The 17,957-nt window shown below is 43.9% G+C and overlaps 1 protein-coding gene across 1 annotated transcript in view; it reads left to right on the top strand.

Moving 5' to 3' along the window:
* LOC137347931 (G protein-activated inward rectifier potassium channel 1-like) overlaps window positions 1–17,957 on the top strand; it is a 72,083-nt gene that overhangs the window by 10,753 nt on the left and 43,373 nt on the right. Inside the window, exon 2 of the mRNA XM_068012985.1 lies at window positions 16,418–16,634. Coding sequence (XP_067869086.1) covers window positions 16,418–16,634 — 217 coding nt within the window. The remainder of the gene's footprint in view (window positions 1–16,417; window positions 16,635–17,957) is intronic.

Below are 17,957 nucleotides of genomic sequence, written 5' to 3'. Positions count from 1 at the left end.
ACCCTCTCCAAAGCCTCCACGTCCTTCTGGTAGTGTGGCGACCAGAATTCCACGCAATATTCTAAGTGTGGCCTAACTAAAGTTCTGTACAGCTGCAGCATGACTTGCCTATTTTTATACTCTATGCCCCGACCGATGAAGGCAAGCATGCCGTATGCCTTCTCGACTACCTTATCCACCTGCGTTGCCACTTTCAGTGACCTGTGGACCTGTACGCCCAGATCTCTCTGCCTGTCAATACTCCTAAGGGTTCTGCCATTTACTGTATACTTCCCACCTGCATTAGACCTTCCAAAATGCATTACCTCACATTTGTCCGAATTAAACTCCATCTGCCATTTCTCTGCCCAAGTCTCCAACTGATCTATATCCTGCTGTATCCTGTGACAATCCTCATCACTGTCCGCAACTCCACCAACCTTTGTGTCGTCCGCAAACTTACTAATCAGACCAGCTACATTTTCCTCCAAATCATTAATATATACTACAAACAGCAAAGGTCCCAGCACTGATCCCTGCGGAACACTACTAGCCACATCCCTCCATTCAGAAAAGCACCCTTCCACTGATATCCTCAGTCTTCTATGACTGAGCCAGTTCTGTATCCATCTTGCCAGCTCCCCTCTGATCCCGTGTGACTTCACCTTTTGTACCAGTCTGCCATGAGGGACCTTGTCAAAGGCTTTACTGAAGTCCATATAGATAACATCCACTGCCCTTCCTTCATCAATCATCTTTGTCACTTCCTCAAAAAACTCAATCAAATTAGTGAGACACGACCTCCCCTTCACAAAACCATGCTGCCTCTCGCTAATAAGTCCATTTGTTTCCAAATGGGAGTAAATCCTGTTCCGAAGAATCCTCTCTAATAATTTCCCTACCACTGACGTAAGGCTCACCGGCCTATAATTTCCTGGATTATCCTTGCTACCCTTCTTAAACAAAGGAACAACATTGGCTATTCTCCAGTCCTCTGAGACCTCACCTGTAGCCCTTTGTCTTTCCAAGCACCGTCTCTTAATATGCAAATGTCTTTTCCAGCCATGGCTGATCTGTTTAACAAGTCCTTTCTTCACTCCAGTAACAGTTTAAAATCAATGTACATGACAAAACTAATGTGCCTCATTCTTGACAGGTGGGGGCCTAGCATGACACTATAAAGTTCATTTTGCATTTGATCCCTATTTTTGCTAGTAACGCAGCAGACAACAAAGCTGTCCAGAATTGGAGTTATCTACACAAGAGCTTCAGGGTTCTTATTACCTTGTTGATTCCTGTAATTGAGCAATGGTTCAAAGGATTTGTTAATTTGTTACACAAGTCATATTTTGGCTCCTAATTTTTGTCATTGAACAGCTCTGACATCTTGATAAGGTACTAGAGAAAGCAGAAAAAAAAACATTTTTTGTGTTTTTATGTCTTTTGGGATTTTTATTCCTCTTTATTAAATTTTAATAATTTAAGGACAGCAATGTACAATCTGTTATGGTTTATGGTATTCTCTGAATAGTACCTGGCCAACATCCTTTAAAAATTATTCATGGCATTAGATGCCACCATCTTTTCAAGCTGAGTATTACAGATCCCGACAACACTGGCGGCACAGTGGCGCAGTAGTTAGCACTGCAGCCTCACAGCTCCAGCGACCCGGGTTCAATTCTGGGTCCTGCCTGTGTGGAGTTTGCAAGTTCTCCCTGTGTCTGCGTGGGTTTTCTCCGGGTGCTCCGGTTTCCTTCCACAAGCCAAAAGACTTGCAGGTTGGTAGGTAAATTGGCCATTATAAATTGCCCCTAGTATAGGTAGGTGGTAGGGAAATATGGGGACAGGTGGGGATGTGGTAGGAATATGGGATTAGTGTAGGATTAGTATAAATGGGTGGTTGATGGTCGGCACAGACTCGGTGGGCCGAAGGGCCTGTTTCAGTGCTGTATCTCTAAACTCTGAGTGGAAGAATTTCTCCTCACCTCTCCTCTAGATCCTTTGCCAATGATTTTGAATCTATGACCTCAAGTTATTGACCCACTTGCCCGAGGGAATAGTTTATCTCTATCTACGCTATCAAAACCTCTCATCATCTTGAAAGCCTCTGTTGGGTCACCTCTTAACCTTCTCTCTTCCAGGGAGGATGTTCCTAACTTTTCCAACTTGTCCTCATGACTGAAGTCCATCATCTCTGGTGCCATCCTAGTAAACCTCCTCTGTACCATTTCTAAGACCTTTACATCTTTCCTGGAGTGTAGTGCCCAGAATTGTCCACAGTATTTCAGCTGAGATTTAACCAGTGGTTCATAAAATTCAAGCATCATGTCTTTGCTTTTATATTGTATTATATTCCTCTATTTATAAACCTAAGCGATCCATTTGTTTGTTTAACCACCTTATCGACGTCATGCAACCTTTAACGATTTGTATCCATGGACACCAAGGTGTCTCTTCTCATCTACACTTTCAAAATCATATCATTTCTAGTGTACTACCTTTTCATATTAGTCCTTCCAAAGTGCACCACTTCACACTTTTCTGCACTGGACTCCATCTGCCATGCTTCTTCTCATTTCTTCATCCTGTCCATGTTATCCTGACGTCTATAGCTATCCTTAGCATGATGTACTACCATGCCATGTTTTGTATCATCTGCAGATTTTATATTGCTGAGCCCCACACCTGAGTCTAAGGTCATTTATAAAAATTGCAAAGAATATTGGATCCAAGATTGATCTATGGGGAACACCGCAGCAAACCACCTCCCAGTCTGAATCACATCAATCCACCATAACCATTTGCTACTTGTCACTGAGCTAATTTTGTATCCATACTGTCACTTTTTTCTTAATTCCATGAGCTTCCATCTTCTTAATAAGTCTCCTGTGTGGGTACTTTGCAGAATATCTTCCAAAATCCATATGTACAATATCTACTGTGCTATCTTCATCATCTCCTTTGGTACCTCATCAAAGAATTCAATCAAATTAGTCAGACATGATTTACCTTTAATAAATCCACGCTGACTGTCCGTGTTAACCCATATCTTTCAGGGTCCCTGAACGTCCTCACTACCAATATTAGGCTGACTGGCTTGTAGATTGTTGGTTTATCCCTCTCCTCTTTCTTTAGTAGTGGTAAAGCATTCATAACCCTCCGGCATCCAATGAGGCTTAGAAGATTATGACCAATGTTTCTGCTATTTTTAGCTTTGCTTCTTTTAGCAACCTATGATGTATTCCATCTGGACCAGGTGACTTACCAACTTTCGGTAATGCTAACCTTTTCAAGTATACCTTCACTATCTATTACTATCCTGTCCATTCCTTTCCTCTCCTTTGTGAAGATAGATGCAAAGCACTCCTTTAACACTTTCATGCCATGTAGGCCTCTACATGAAGATTTATTTTTGGGTCGTGACTATGCCCAAATTTTTCCTGAGCTAACTGCTTACCATTTATAAGTTTATAAAATATTTTGGGCATTAATTTAATGTTGCTTGGTAATCTTTTCTCATAATCTCTCTTTGCTTCTCGCTTTAACTTTTTCAATTCTTTCCTGTACTGTTCCTGGTCATTTACTCAGTCTTGCTCCTGACATTTGTCATAAACTTCCTTTTTCCATATTTTTTTAACTTTTATTTCCTTTGCCATCCAGGGCATATTAACTTTGGATGCTCCACATTTTACCTTCATAGAAATATGCCTACTTTGTATCTGAGCTATCTCTTCCCTGAATGTCCTCCATTGCTCCATTAAGGCTTTACCCTGCAATTGCCTTTTCTAATCTCCCTTTGCTAGATCTTAATTCACTGTAATTAGCTGTTCCTCGGTTGGGCACCTTTACCTTTGATATTTTCCGGTGTATTTCCGTAATTGTTTTAAAGCAAATATTTTGTAATAACTGTTAGCTAAATGATCTTTTACTACAGCAAACTCCACTTGCCTTACTTATTTTCCAGAACTAGATCCAACACTGTTGGAAGAGGACTAACTTCATGGGATGAGAGGGTATCTAGCCAGGGTAAAAGGAACCAAAGACTGTCAGGAAAAACTGTAGTGGAACAATGGGTGGTCTTTAAGGAGGAGATGTTTCAGATACAGGCTAGGTACGTTACAATGAGGGTGAAAGTTAAAGGAACCAAAGCCAGTGCTCCTTGGATAACAAAGGCGATAGAGAATATATGTTAAAAAAAAAGGTGTATGATGCATGTCAGGTGATTTTTTTCAAGTGAGAACCAGGCCAAATACATTAAGTTGAGAGGGGAGTAGCCATATAGACTTGATGGCACAGTTCTAAAGAGTGTACAGACAGTAGGACCTGGGGTATTCATGTGCACAGATCTTTGAAAGTAGCAATGGATACTGCAAAGGCTGTGGCAATAGTGCTGAAGACTTATTCTCCAGAACTAGCTGTACTCCTAGCAAAGCTGTTCCAATACAGTTACAACACTGGCATCTACCCAGAAATGTGGAAAATTGCCCAGGTATGTTCTGTGCACAAATCCAACCTGGCCAATTACCGCCCTATCAGTCTACTCCCGATCATCAGCAAAGTGATGGAAGAGGTCGTCGACAATGCTATCAAGCGGCACTTGCTCAGCAATAACCTGCTCAGTGACACTCAGTTTGGGTTCCACCAGGGTTGCTCAGTTCCTGCCCTCATTACAGCCTTTGTCCAAATATGGACAAAAGAGCTGAACTCCAGAGGTGAGGTGAGAGTGACTGACCTTGACATCAAGGCAGCATTTGATCAAGTGTGACATCAAGGAGCCCTAGCAAAACTGAAGTCAGTGGAATCGGGAAGAAAGCTCTCTGCTGATTGGAATCATACCTAGCACAAAGGAAAATGGTTGTGGTTGTAGGAGGTCAATCATATCAGTCCCAGGACATCACTGCAGGAGTTCCTCAGGGTAGTGCCCTAGGCCCAACCATCTTCAGCTGCTTCATCAATGACTTTCCCGCCATCATAAGGTCAGAGGTGGGGATGTTTGCTGATTGCACGATGTTCAGCGCCATTTGCGACTCCTCAGTTACTGAAGTAGCCCATGTTCGGATGCAGCAAGACCTGGATAACATCCAGGCTTGGGCTAACGAGTGGCAAGTAACATTCGCGCCATACAAGTACCAGGCAATGACCATCTCAAGCAAGAGAGAATCTAACCATCTCCCCTTGACCTTCAATGGTATTACAATCGCTGAATCCACCACTATCAACATCCTGGGGGGGTCACCATTGACCAGAAACTGAACTGGAGCAGCCATGTGGCGACAAGAGCAGGTCAGAGGTGGGGAATTCTGCAGCGAGTAACTTGCCTCCTGACTCCCCATTGCCTGTCCACCATCTACAAGGCACAATTCAGGAGTGTGATGGAATACACTCCACTTGCCTGGATGAGTGCAGCTCCAACAACACTCAAGAAGCACAACACCATCCAGGATAAAGCAGCCCGCTTGATTGGCACCCCATCCAACACCTTCAACATTCACTCCCTCCACCACCGACGCACAGTATCAGCAGAGTGTACCATCTGCAAGATGCACTGCAGCAACTCACTAAGGCTCTTTCAACAGCACCTTCCAAACCTGTGACTTCTACCACCTAGAAGGTCAAGGGCAGCAGATGCATGGGAACACCACCACCTGCAAGTTCCCCTCCAAGTCATACACTATCTTTACTTGGAACTAAATTGCCGTTCCTTCCTTGTCACTGGGACAAAATCCTGGAACTCCCTTCCTAACAGCATTGTGGGTGTACCTACACCCCCAAGGACTGCAGCGCTTCAAGAAGGCAGCTCACCACCACCTTCTCAAGGGCAATTAGGGATGGGCAATAAATGCTGTCCTAGCCAGTGATGCCACATCCCCCAGACGAATAAAAAAAAACATAATGAGATAGCAGTTAGCAAAGCATATGGAATCTCGGGCTTCATAAATAGAGGTATTGAGTACAAAAGCAGGGAAGCTAGGCTGAACCTTTATAAAGCTCTGGTTAGGCCACAACTAGACTATTGCATCCAGTTCTGGTCACCACAATTTAGGAAGTGGGTCCTTGAGCTGGTGCAGTGGAGATTTACCAGAATGGTCGAGGAATTTTAGCTGCAAAGTTACAGTGGAGAAAATGCGGTTGTTCTGCTTGGAGCAGAGGAGATTGAGGAGAGATTTGACAGAGATGTACAAGATTATGACAGATTTAGATTAGGTAGACAAAGAAAAGACTACACCTTCTTCTGGCAGGGCAGGGATCCTGAAGAACCAAGACAGCATGGAGTGGGCTTCGCCATCAGAAACTCCTTGCTCAGCATGATAGAGCCTCCCTCAAATGGCTCGGAACGCATACTGTCCATCCGACTGCTCACCACCTCTGGTCCAGTACACCTACTCAGCATCTATGCTCCAACACTCTGCTTCCCTCCTGAAGCTAAAGACCAGTTCTACGAGCAACTCCATAACATCATTAGCAGCATCCCCAACACCGAACACCTATTCCTGCTGGGGGACTTTAATGCCAGGGTTGGGGCCGACCATGACTCATGGCCCTCCTGCCTTGGGCGCTATGGCGTTGGAAGGATGAATGAGAACGGGCAAAGACTGCTTGAGTTGTGTACCTATCATAACCTCTGCATCACCAACTCGTTCTTTCACACTAAACCCTGTCACCAGGTTTCATGGAGGCACCCAAGATCACGTCGTTGGCACCAGCTAGACCTCATTGTCACAAGGCGAGCCGCCTTAAACAGTGTTCAAATCACACGCAGCTTCCAAAGTGCAGACTGCGACACCGACCACTCCCTGGTGTGCAGCAAGGTTAGACTCAGACCAAAGAAGTTGCATCATTCCAAGCAGAAGGGCCACCCGCGCATCAACACCAGCAGAATTTCTCACCCACAGCTGTTACAAAAATTTCTAAATTCACTTGTAACAGCCCTTCAAAACACTCCCACAGGGGATGCTGAGACCAAGTGGGCCCACATCAGAGACGCCATCTATGAGTCAGCTTTGACCACCTACGGTAAAAGTGCGAAGAGAAATGCAGACTGGTTTCAATCTCATAATGAAGAGCTGGAATCTGTCATAGCCGCTAAGCGCATTGCACTGTTGAACTACAAGAAAGCCCCCAGCGATTTAACATCCGCAGCACTTAAAGCAGCCAGAAGCACTGCACAAAGAACAGCCAGGCGCTGCGCAAATGACTACTGGCAACACCTATGCAGTCATATTCAGCTGGCCTCAGACACCGGAAACATCAGAGGAATGTATGATGGCATGAAGAGAGCTCTTGGGCCAACCATCAAGAAGATCACCCCCCACAAATCTAAATTGGGGGACATAATCACTGACCAACACAAACAAATGGTCCGCTGATTTGAGCACTACCTAGAACTGTACTCCAGGGAGAATGCTGTCACTGAGATTGCCCTCAATGCAGCCCAGCCTCTACCAGTCATGGATGAGCTGGACATACAGCCAACCAAATCGGAACTCAGTGATGCCATTGATTCTCTAGCCAGTGGAAAAGCCCCTGGGAAGGACAGCATTACCCCTGAAATAATCAAGAGTGCCAAGCCTGCTATACTCTCAGCACTACATGAACTGCTTTGCCTGTGCTGGGACGAGGGAGCAGTACCCCAGGACATGCGCGATGCCAATATCATCACCCTCTATAAAAACAAAGGTGACCACGGTGACTGCAACAACTACCGTGGAATTTCCCTGCTCAGCATAGTGGGGAAAGTCTTTGCTCGAGTCGCTCTGAACAGGCTCCAGAAGCTGGCCGAGCACGTCTACCCTGAGGCACAGTGTGGCTTTCGTGCAGAGAGATCGACCGTTGACATGCTGTTCTCCCTTCGTCAGATACAGGAGAAATGCCGTGAACAACAGATGCCCCTCTACATTGCTTTCATTGATCTCACCAAAGCCTTTGACCTCGTCAGCAGACGTGGTCTCTTCAGACTACTAGAAAAGATTGGATGCCCACCAAAGCTACTAAGTATCATCACCTCATTCCATGACAATATGAAAGGCACAATTCAACATGGTGGCTCCTCCTCAGAGCCCTTTCCTATCCTGAGTGGCGTGAAACAGGGCTGTGTTTTCGCACCCACACTTTTTGGGATTTTCTTCTCCCTGCTGCTTTCACATGCGTTCAAGTCCTCTGAAGAAGGAATTTTCCTCCACACAAGATCAGGGGTCAGGTTGCTCAACCTTGCCCGTCTAAGAGCGAAGTCCAAAGTACGGAAAGTCCTCATCAGGGAACTCCTCTTTGCTGACGATGCTGCTTTAACATCTCACACTGAAGAGTGCCTGCAGAGTCTCACCGACAGGTTTGCGGCTGCCTGCAATGAATTTGGCCTAACCATCAGCCTCAAGAAATCAAACATCATGGGGCAGGATGTCAGAAATGCTCCATCCATCAATATTGGCGACCACGCTCTGGAAGTAGTTCAAGAGTTCACCTACCTAGGCTCAACTATCACCAGTAACCTGTCTCTAGATGCAGAAATCAACAAGCGCATGGGAAAGGCTTCCACTGCTATGTCCAGACTGGCCAAGAGAGTGTGGGAAAATGGCGCACTGACACGGAACACAAAGGTCCGAGTGTATCAGGCCTGTGTCCTCAGTACCTTGCTCTATGGCAGCGAGGCCTGGACAACATATGTCAGCCAAGAGCGACGTCTCAATTCATTCCATCTTCGCTGCCTCCGGAGAATACTTGGCATCAGGTGGCAGGACCGTATCTCCAACACAGAAGTCCTCGAGGCGGCCAACATCCCCAGCTTGTACGCACTACTGAGTCAGCGGCGCTTGAGATGGCTTGGCCATGTGAGCCGCATGGAAGATGGCAGGATCCCCAAAGACACATTGTACAGCGAGCTCGCCACTGGTATCAGACCTACCGGCCGTCCATGTCTCCGCTATAAAGACGTCTGCAAACGCGACATGAAATCCTGTGACATTGATCACAAGTCATGGGAGTCAGTTGCCAGCGTTCGCCAGAGCTGGCGGGCAGCCATAAAGACAGGGCTAAAATGTGGCGAGTCGAAGAGACTTAGTAGTTGGCAGGAAAAAAGACAGAGGCGCCAGGGGAGAGCCAACTGTGCAACAGCCCCGACAAACAAATTTCTCTGCAGCACCTGTGGAAAAGCCTGTCACTCTAGAATTGGCCTTTATAGCCACTCCAGGCGCTGCTTCACAAACCACTGACCACCTCCAGGCGCGTATACATTGTCTCTCGAGATAAGGAGGCCCAAAAGAAAGATAAGGTAGACAAAGAAAAGCTGTTCCCATTAGCTGATGGCACAAGGACTAGGGGACACAGGTTAATGGTTTTGGGCAAGAGATGCAGGGGCGGGGTGTGTAAGGAAATTTTTTACGCAGGGAATGATAATGACATGGAACTTGCTGCCTACGAGGGTGGTGGAAGTGGAGACGCTCAATGATTTCAGAAGGAAATTGGATGGGCACTTGAGGGAGGTAAACCTGCAGGGCTACGGGGATAGAGTGAGGGAATGGATTGTTCTACAGAGAGCTGGCATGGACTCCATGGGCCAAATGGCCCTGTTCTGTACCATAATGACTATGCCTCTACTTCCTTCCTTGTTGGACTGGAAACATATTGATTGAGAAAGTTCTGTTGTACACATATCCGAAATTCCGTCCTTCCCTATCCATAACCCTATGTTTTTCCCAGTTTATATTAGGGTAATTAGAGTCCTAATATTACTTCTATATTTTTGTTACACACCCTTTGAAATTTGCCAACAAATTTGCTCACCTATCTCCTTCTCACTGTTTGGGCCTCTGTAAAAAGCTCTGAATAGTGTAACAAGTTCCCCTTCTGTTACTCAACTCAAGACAAATTGATTCAGTCCAAGAACCATCTACTAAAGCCTTTGGGATAGAAATTTGTCTTGGGAGGTCATGCAAAACAGGCGATATCAGATTGGCCGCCCATTCTACACAACACCTAATATTTGATTCCATTGACTGCAATGTTCCTATGCAAAAAATTGAAATTTTTAACATATTTGGGAAGTCTAATTTCAATGGCAGTCATGAAGGCCTGAATAGATAGTACCACAGAGATCCTGTTCTTCCGCAGAAACATTATAAATAAATTTCCGTGAGTGACAAATGAGCCTCCAAACTTCATTTGGAGGTGAATATTTATTTGAAGCTGTTTTAAGTGTTCAAATTTTTTCCCTGACATTTGCTACAATAAGAAATTAACAAATTTAGTCTCACAAGTAGCAAGTCGCCATCTGGGAATGAACCAAAAAGCCAGACTTCTATTGGAAGTTGAATCAAGACTACTGGTGGGAGTAGAAAATCAAAGCTGTATCCCTTGCATCTGTCAGTGATTACTTTTAAACAGTAATTATTAATTCTGTTAATATTTCCAGATCTTGCCTTTAATTATCACTAAGCCAGGTTATTTTTAATTATTGGGATGTGACATTTATTGCCCACCCCAGTTGAAGGTGGTAGTGAGCTGTCTGCTTGAATCATTGGTATCAGTTCAATATCACTAATTAGCCTGCTGGGGCTTTTCAGAAGACAGCTAAGAATCGACCGTCTTGGTACTGGAGTAACCTGCAAGTCAGACTGTGCAAAGACCGTAGGTTTCCTAAAACACATTAATGAACCGGTTGTGTTTTTGTCACAATTTGACAGTTTCATGGTCAATTTTACTGATAACTTGCTTTTGATCAAATTGAATTCAGATTCTCAAGCTGCTATTGTGGGATTTGAATTCATGGAGCTGGATTTTCCCAGCTTTGTGGAGGTGCCTTTATAGGCGGAGGGGTGCGTGGTAATTTGGAACGCTGTGCACCAGGTCAGCTCCACAACATCTTTCTGCCTCCATACACTTTTGCCTGGAGGCGGGCGCACAGTGGTAGCAGTGGGTAGACAATTATACACTAAAAAGGGGCAATTAGCTCCTATTTTTGGATACACTTGAAATGTTGTGAACGGCACATGGCCCCCCACCCCCACTGTGTTCACTCCCCAGCAGGTGAGAGGAGGCGACCTCACAACTGGAGGTCGGAGCCTGTTACTTTTGAAGCCGTTGAAGAGCTCACTGGCAACAAATGGTAAAGCTGCTGTCTGCCCATATCACCCCCTTGGCATTGGGTAATGAAATCAAGGAGATGCACATTTTACTTTTCATCCCCTTCACTGACACTGATGGTAGCTGCAGTGCCTCTGTACTGCTCCATCTGCCTGACCGTTAGAAACGCATCCACTTGTCTCACAGTGGGGGTTGTCGGACTCCATTGCAATGGGCCACCATGTCCTGTGCTCCCGCCTTCAGAACCCGCCCCCTGTCACTTATTGGACAGTGAATGCTGAGGTGGCCAATTAACTGGCAGCCTTCCATAAAATATGAGGCCATTGGGCACTCATCTGAAATGCGCAGGTTTGGGACCCAGAAATGGTCCCAACATTGAGTTCCTGATGTCCGTGGGAAAATTCAGCCCATGTTTTCCGGATTATTAATTCAGTAACATAACCACAACACAACCATACCCCATAATCAGCCGTCTGGAATATTAGTCATAGAATCATAGAAATTTACAGCATGGAAGGAGGTCATTTGGCCCATCATGTCCACACTGGCCAGCAAGTAGCTATCCAGCCTAATCCCAGTTTGCAGCTCTTGGCCTGTAGCCTCGTAGGTTACAGCACTTCAATTCCATATCCAAGTATTTTTTGAATGTTATGAGGGTTTCTGCCTCTACCATCCTTTCCAGCAATGAGTTCCTGTTCTGCAACATCCTTTGGGTGAAAAGATTGCCCCTCAAATCCCCTCTAAACCACCTACCTCTTGCCCTAAATCTATGTCCCCTGGTTATGGACCCCTCAACCAAGGGGAATAGGGCCTTCCTATCCACTATATCTAGACCCCTCATAATTTTATGCGCTCCAATTAGGTTGCCCCTCAACCTTCTGTGTTCCAAGGAAAACAACCCTAGCCTATCAATCTTTCCTCATAGCTAAAATTCTCCAGTTCAGGCAACATCCTCATAAATCTCCTCTGTACCTTCTCTAGTGCAATCACGTCTTTCCTATAATGCGGTGACCAGAACTGCATGCAGTACTCCAGCTATAGTCTAACCAGTGTTTAATGCAGTTACTGCAGAACCTCCCAGTTCTTATATTCTGTGCCTCAGCTAATAAAGGCAAGTTTCCTGTATGCCTTCTTGACCACCTTATCTACCTGTCCAGCCATCTTCAGGAATCTGTAAACATGCATTCCAAGGTCCCTCTGTTCCTCTACACTTCTCAGTACCCTATCATTTAGCCTTCCCCAAATGCATTACCTCACATTTCTCTAGATTAAACTCTATTTGCCACTGTTCCACCCATCTGACTAGTCCATTGATAACATCCTGCAGTCTACAGCTTTCATCTTCTTTATCAACCACATGGCCAATTTTTGTATCGTTGGCAAACTTCTTAATTATACCCCCTATGTTCAAGTCCAGCTCATTGATATATACCACAAAAAGCAAGTGACCTAGTACTGAGCCCTTACGGAACCCCACTGAAATAGCTTTCCAGTCACAAAAACACCCATCGACCATTACCCTTTGCTTTCTGCCTCTGAACCAATTTTTGGATCCAACTTGCCATTTTGCCTTGGATCCCATGGATTTTTACTTTTGTGACCAGTCTGCCATGTGAGACCTTATCAAAAGCCTTGCTAAAATCCATATAGACTATACCAAATACACTCCCCTCATCCTTGGTACTTCCTCAAAAAAATTCAATCATGTTAGTCAGACATGACCTTCCCTTAACAAATGTGTGTTGACTGTCTTTGATCAATCCGTGCCTTTCTAAATGAAGATTTATCCTGTCCCTCAGAAACTTTTTTCAAATAATTTTCCCACCACCAAGGTTAGGCTGACTGGCCTGTAATTACTCTGTCTATCCCTTTCTCCCTTTTTGAACAATGGTACATTAGCTGTCCTCCAGTCCTCTGGCACCACGACTGTAGAGTACCCCCGTAACCAGGTTCCCAGATTATTAGTCCAGTAATTTAACCACTGCATTTCCCATACCTCATAACTGGACATCTGGATAACTCATCCAGTTACTTGACAGCTGCACTACCACACTCCATAACTAGGCCATTACATTACTAGTCCAATAATTTAATGCTTGCACTACCATTCCCAATAGTTCTGAATGACAGTTCAAAACTCAATTTTCATTTCTACTCCCCACTCAAACTCTGTGCATGGCTGTCTGATTCTGTCATTAAAGACCTTTAAAAACCTCAGAAAATGTATCTTGTTTCTTTTTAAGATCAGCTTTATTTTATGAGCAAGTTTTCAAAGTACCGAAGACAATGTACAAAATGTTTGTTATTGCTTTCTATCGGTCTTGCTAACTTGTTTACTTGCATCAAATTTTTTTTACTGAAATTAAGAACGAAAGGGAAATAAACCCTTAATTGTGAACAGATAATTTGATGCAGCATAAAACAGTCTTCAAACATGGCACTAATTTGATGCTTTTATTTAGAGTAGACATAGTGATGAAATGCGTCTAGAATTAAATGGTTGCACTGGGTTTAAATTATATGTACCGAGGGATGGAATACTGACTGGTAGATTACCATTGTCAACTTTTCATTTTAATGTGGTTAGGCTGTTGGATTGGTTCCCATTAATGTTAGATGCAATCAAATACTGCTGTGCTAGTACATTGTATGTTTAGCATCCTAGTGTATTCTGGAGAAAGATAAAAGATAAGGGGGAATGAGAGAGAGAGAGAGAGAGCGAGAGAGCATAAAGGATGTAAAGAAGCAAAACAAAATCTACTAAAATGAAAAAGAAACTTGAAAAAGGGAAAGAAAGTAAAAAGCAGAATGAACAAAAAGAATTGAAAAAGTGAAATAAAGGACAATGATGAAGGACAAATGAAGGAATCAGAAAGAAAGGGAGAAATGGAAGATGAACGCAACAATCATCCACTCCTACTTGTGATCTTTATTGAATTGGTATTTACCAGCTGTTATTTGTTCCAGGAGACAGCTGGTGAGAATTTGATTCTCTTTGTGATTCTATGACCACATCCTATAAAACCTGCAATAGGTGTTGCTTTACTTTCCACTTGACCATTCGGATTTGGAGGTAGCTTTTTCGTCTCTCCCTGCTAAATGTGGGATTTCTTTCTCCCCTCGATTCCTCCTCTTGACTGATAGATCAGTTCCTCTCCTCTCTTTCCTTCCATAAACTACCAGGAATGCTCCCTGCTAGACTCCCATATAGTAGATGATTATAGAGTTCCTGATGCAGACATAACTGTTATGTTATGACCAGGTGAGAAATGTGTCAAGGGGTCTTTTGCTGTCTTTACCTGGTCTTAGTGTAACAGGGTTTAATTTTAAACACACTATGTTTTGAACTTCCCTTTTTGTGAATTCTTGTTCACAGTTTTCCAATTATAAAGCAAAGAAATGAGCACACCATGTTTTCTCAGGTTTAAAGAAGAAAAAAATGAAATTTATTAAAACTTAAACTTAACCTCTAATACGGTTCACGCCTATGGATATACGACGTGCCCAAGCTAGCATGCACATGCAATATATACATGCAGATAGGGACAGAAAAGATGAGGTGGAACAGTTTGAGGCAATATCTTGTTACAGTGCTTCGAGCTCACTGTTTAGTCCTTTAGTAAGTAGTCTTGCTTTTGTCGGGGCCCAGTGTTCTTCTTAAACCTTGTTCACATAGGAGACTTTTTTCTCTTTGAGTTTCACGTGTTTTCACAAGATTCAGTTCTGTGGGAAGGAGATCATAAGAACTAGCAGCAGGAGTAGGCCGTCCGGCCCCTCGAGCCTGCTCCGCCATTCAATAAGATCATGTCTGATCTTTTCGTGGACTCAGATCCACTTACCCGCGCTCTCACCGTATCCCTTAATTCCTTTATTGTTCAAAAAGATATCTACCTTAGCTTTAAAAATGTTTACTGAAGAAGTGTCAACTACTTCACTGGGCAAGGAATTCCATAGATTAACAACCCTCTGGGTGAAGAAGTTCCTTCTTAATTCAGTCCTAAATCTGCTCCCTCTAATCTTGAGGCTATGCCCTCTTGTCCTAGCTTCACCTGCCAGTGGAAACATCCTCTCTACTTGTATCTTATCTATTCCCTTCATAATTTTATATGTTTCCATAAGATCCCCCCTCATTCTTCTGAATTCCAATGAATATAATCCCAATCTACTCAGTCTCTCCTCATAAACCAACCCCCTCAACTCCGGAATCAACCGAGTGAACCTCCTCTGCACCCTCTCCAGTGCCAGTACATCCTTTCTCAAGTAAGGAGATCAAAACTGCACACACTACTCCAGGTGCGGCCTCACCAGTACCTTATACAGCTGCAACATAACCTCTCTGCTTTTAAACTCAATCCCTTTAGCAATGAAGGACAAAATTCCATTTGCCTTCCTAATTACTTGCTGTACCTGCAGACCAACCTTCTGCGATTCATGCACAAGGACACCCAGGTCCCTCTGCATAGCAGCATGCTGCAACTTTTTACCATTCAAGTAATAATCCTTTTTACTGTTAATCCTACCGAAATGAATGACTTCACATTTATTAACATTGTATTCTATCTGCCAGACCTTTGCCCACTCACTCAATGTATCTATGTTCCTCTGCAAAGTTTCACAGTCATCTGCACACTTTGCTCTGCCACTCATCTTAGTGTCATCTGCAAACTTTGACACCCTACACGTGGTCCCCAACTCCAAATCATCCATATAAATTGTAAGATGGAGATGGAGCAGGCAGACGGGAGAGGAGGTAATTCTTGCTTCAGATCCAGGAGAGATCTTCACTCCATGATCACATGGCTTTGTCTGAGTTCAGATCCTTGGTTGGATGTTCAAATTCTCTGCAACAGCCAGGTAGTCATGTGACTAAAACTGGTCTGACCACTTCTTCTGTGTATTGGGGAAGCAACAACTGGGTCCCCATTGTTCCAACACTGCTAGTACTATACAAATGTCCTTCCAGTCAGGGGCTTGCAATTTTAAGTTTTAATCTTCATGTGGCAAAATAATCTGTGCCTCAGTCTTGGTAGGTGTGGGGCTTGCCTGACAATTAACACACATATCTTCTTTTCATCTCTTGTTCTTTTATATTTTAATCTTGTGCAATGATATGCAGAACTCTATAACAGCTATTGTGAAGGTTATTGATTGGTGAAACATGAGCAAATTACTCTGAATTCTAAAAAAAAATCAATTACTTTACTGTTGAAAGCTATTAACAGTTCGCAGAGCTGAATATATGTTAAAAATACATCAGCTTGATGTAATGTTAAAAACCCTATGATTATGCTGAATGAGTAAACAGGAGCAATACAAAGAACTAGCTCCAAATCTAATATTGTCTTTTCTCTCTTGTCTTCAGTCCAGGCAGACCCCAGAAGGAGAGTTCTTGCCCCTGGATCAGTGTGAGTTGGATGTTGGATTTGGGACTGGTGCAGACCAACTGTTCCTTGTATCACCGCTGACTATTTGTCATGAAATAAATCCTAAAAGTCCCTTCTTTGACCTGTCTCAACGATCTTTGAGAAGTGATCAGTTTGAAATTGTGGTGATTCTGGAGGGAATTGTTGAGACTACTGGTAAGTCTGTGTTTGTTTCCGTGCATTGTCAAGCCATTTTTTTTCTTAACTTCTAAATAATCCAGGACGTTATTTCTAACAGGCTCCTGTAACCTTTTACTCAGCAAAGTCTGTTCTATCGTGGGCTGCTTTCCCCCACCCCCTTCCATTTTGGAAGCTATTTTTCTCTTTACTCTCCTCGATGGTGAAGATTTTGTGGGTGATCTGTTCCTGAGCCTTTGCTACTGCAGCTTTTCAGAGGTACACTAATCACCTACCTCCCTGCCCCTCCTACCCTCCTGAGAGTGCCGACCTAAGTTTAGGACCATGTTAGGGCAAATAGAAACTTTCTATTGCTCTAGCGAAATACATTGATGCAGTAAAGAAGTGTGTCGGCAGAGACTCCATTCAGTATGATTTACCTAAAGCCTAGAGATGATGGTGAGCAATAGTATTCTAAACTTAGTGTGTTTATATCAAATTTCTCTCTCCACTATTTAACTGGGATGTCCTGATACAAGCTCAATACATGCTCATATAGTAATTATCACTGGGTTACTATCCAGGAATTCCCTACCGACCACTATTGTGGGAGGGAGAACCATCACCACAAGGAATACAGTGGTTCAATGAGAGAGTCCACCATCACCTTCTTGGGAAAACCAGGGATGGGCAATAAATGTTCCCTTGCCAGCGTTGCCCACATTCCAAGAGTAAACACAAAAATAAAGAAATAATATTGGCTTCTGTAATCCCCAAGCTTTCATCAGTAATATTAAAGTTGCAAACTGAAATGCCTCTTTAAGCTATCTTTACAGGTTTTCACCAAAAGTGCTTTTAGAGTTAATAAAAACAGAAAGTGCTGGAAATACTCAGCAGGTCTGGCAGCATCTGCGGAGAGAGAAGCAGAGTTAATGTTTTAGGTCTGTGACCTTTCATCAGAACTGGCAAAAGTTAGAAAAGAATCAGGTTTTAAACAAGTGGAGCAGGTGTGGGGGTGCTGGGGGATAGTGGGGAAGAGAACAAAGGACAAAAGGGATGGTGTGTGATAGGGCAGAGGGCAGGAGACATTAAATAACAAAGTTGTCCTGGGACAAAGGCACCACAAGCATTAATGCACTCTTTCCCTGAAGGCTGAATGAATGAGGCCCACGATAGGTGGCCTCTCTTCAAGTGCAAGGTCTTCACAGCCTATAGCCCCCTCACCCCTACTTTCATGCACTTGTCTCCTCTTTCGAGGTGTCATTTGTCCATTGTCCCCCCTATATGGCTCCCCCACAGTGCTGGTACCTTTGCCCCCAGTCCTCAGACAATTCCCGATGCCCTCCCTTCTCCACCCTTCCT

This window comes from Heterodontus francisci, chromosome 33 (genome assembly GCF_036365525.1).
Source record: "Heterodontus francisci isolate sHetFra1 chromosome 33, sHetFra1.hap1, whole genome shotgun sequence".
NCBI classification, from domain to species: domain Eukaryota; kingdom Metazoa; phylum Chordata; class Chondrichthyes; order Heterodontiformes; family Heterodontidae; genus Heterodontus; species Heterodontus francisci.
The sequence above is the reverse complement of the archived record's forward strand: the minus strand, read 5'-3'. Positions and strand labels throughout refer to the sequence as shown.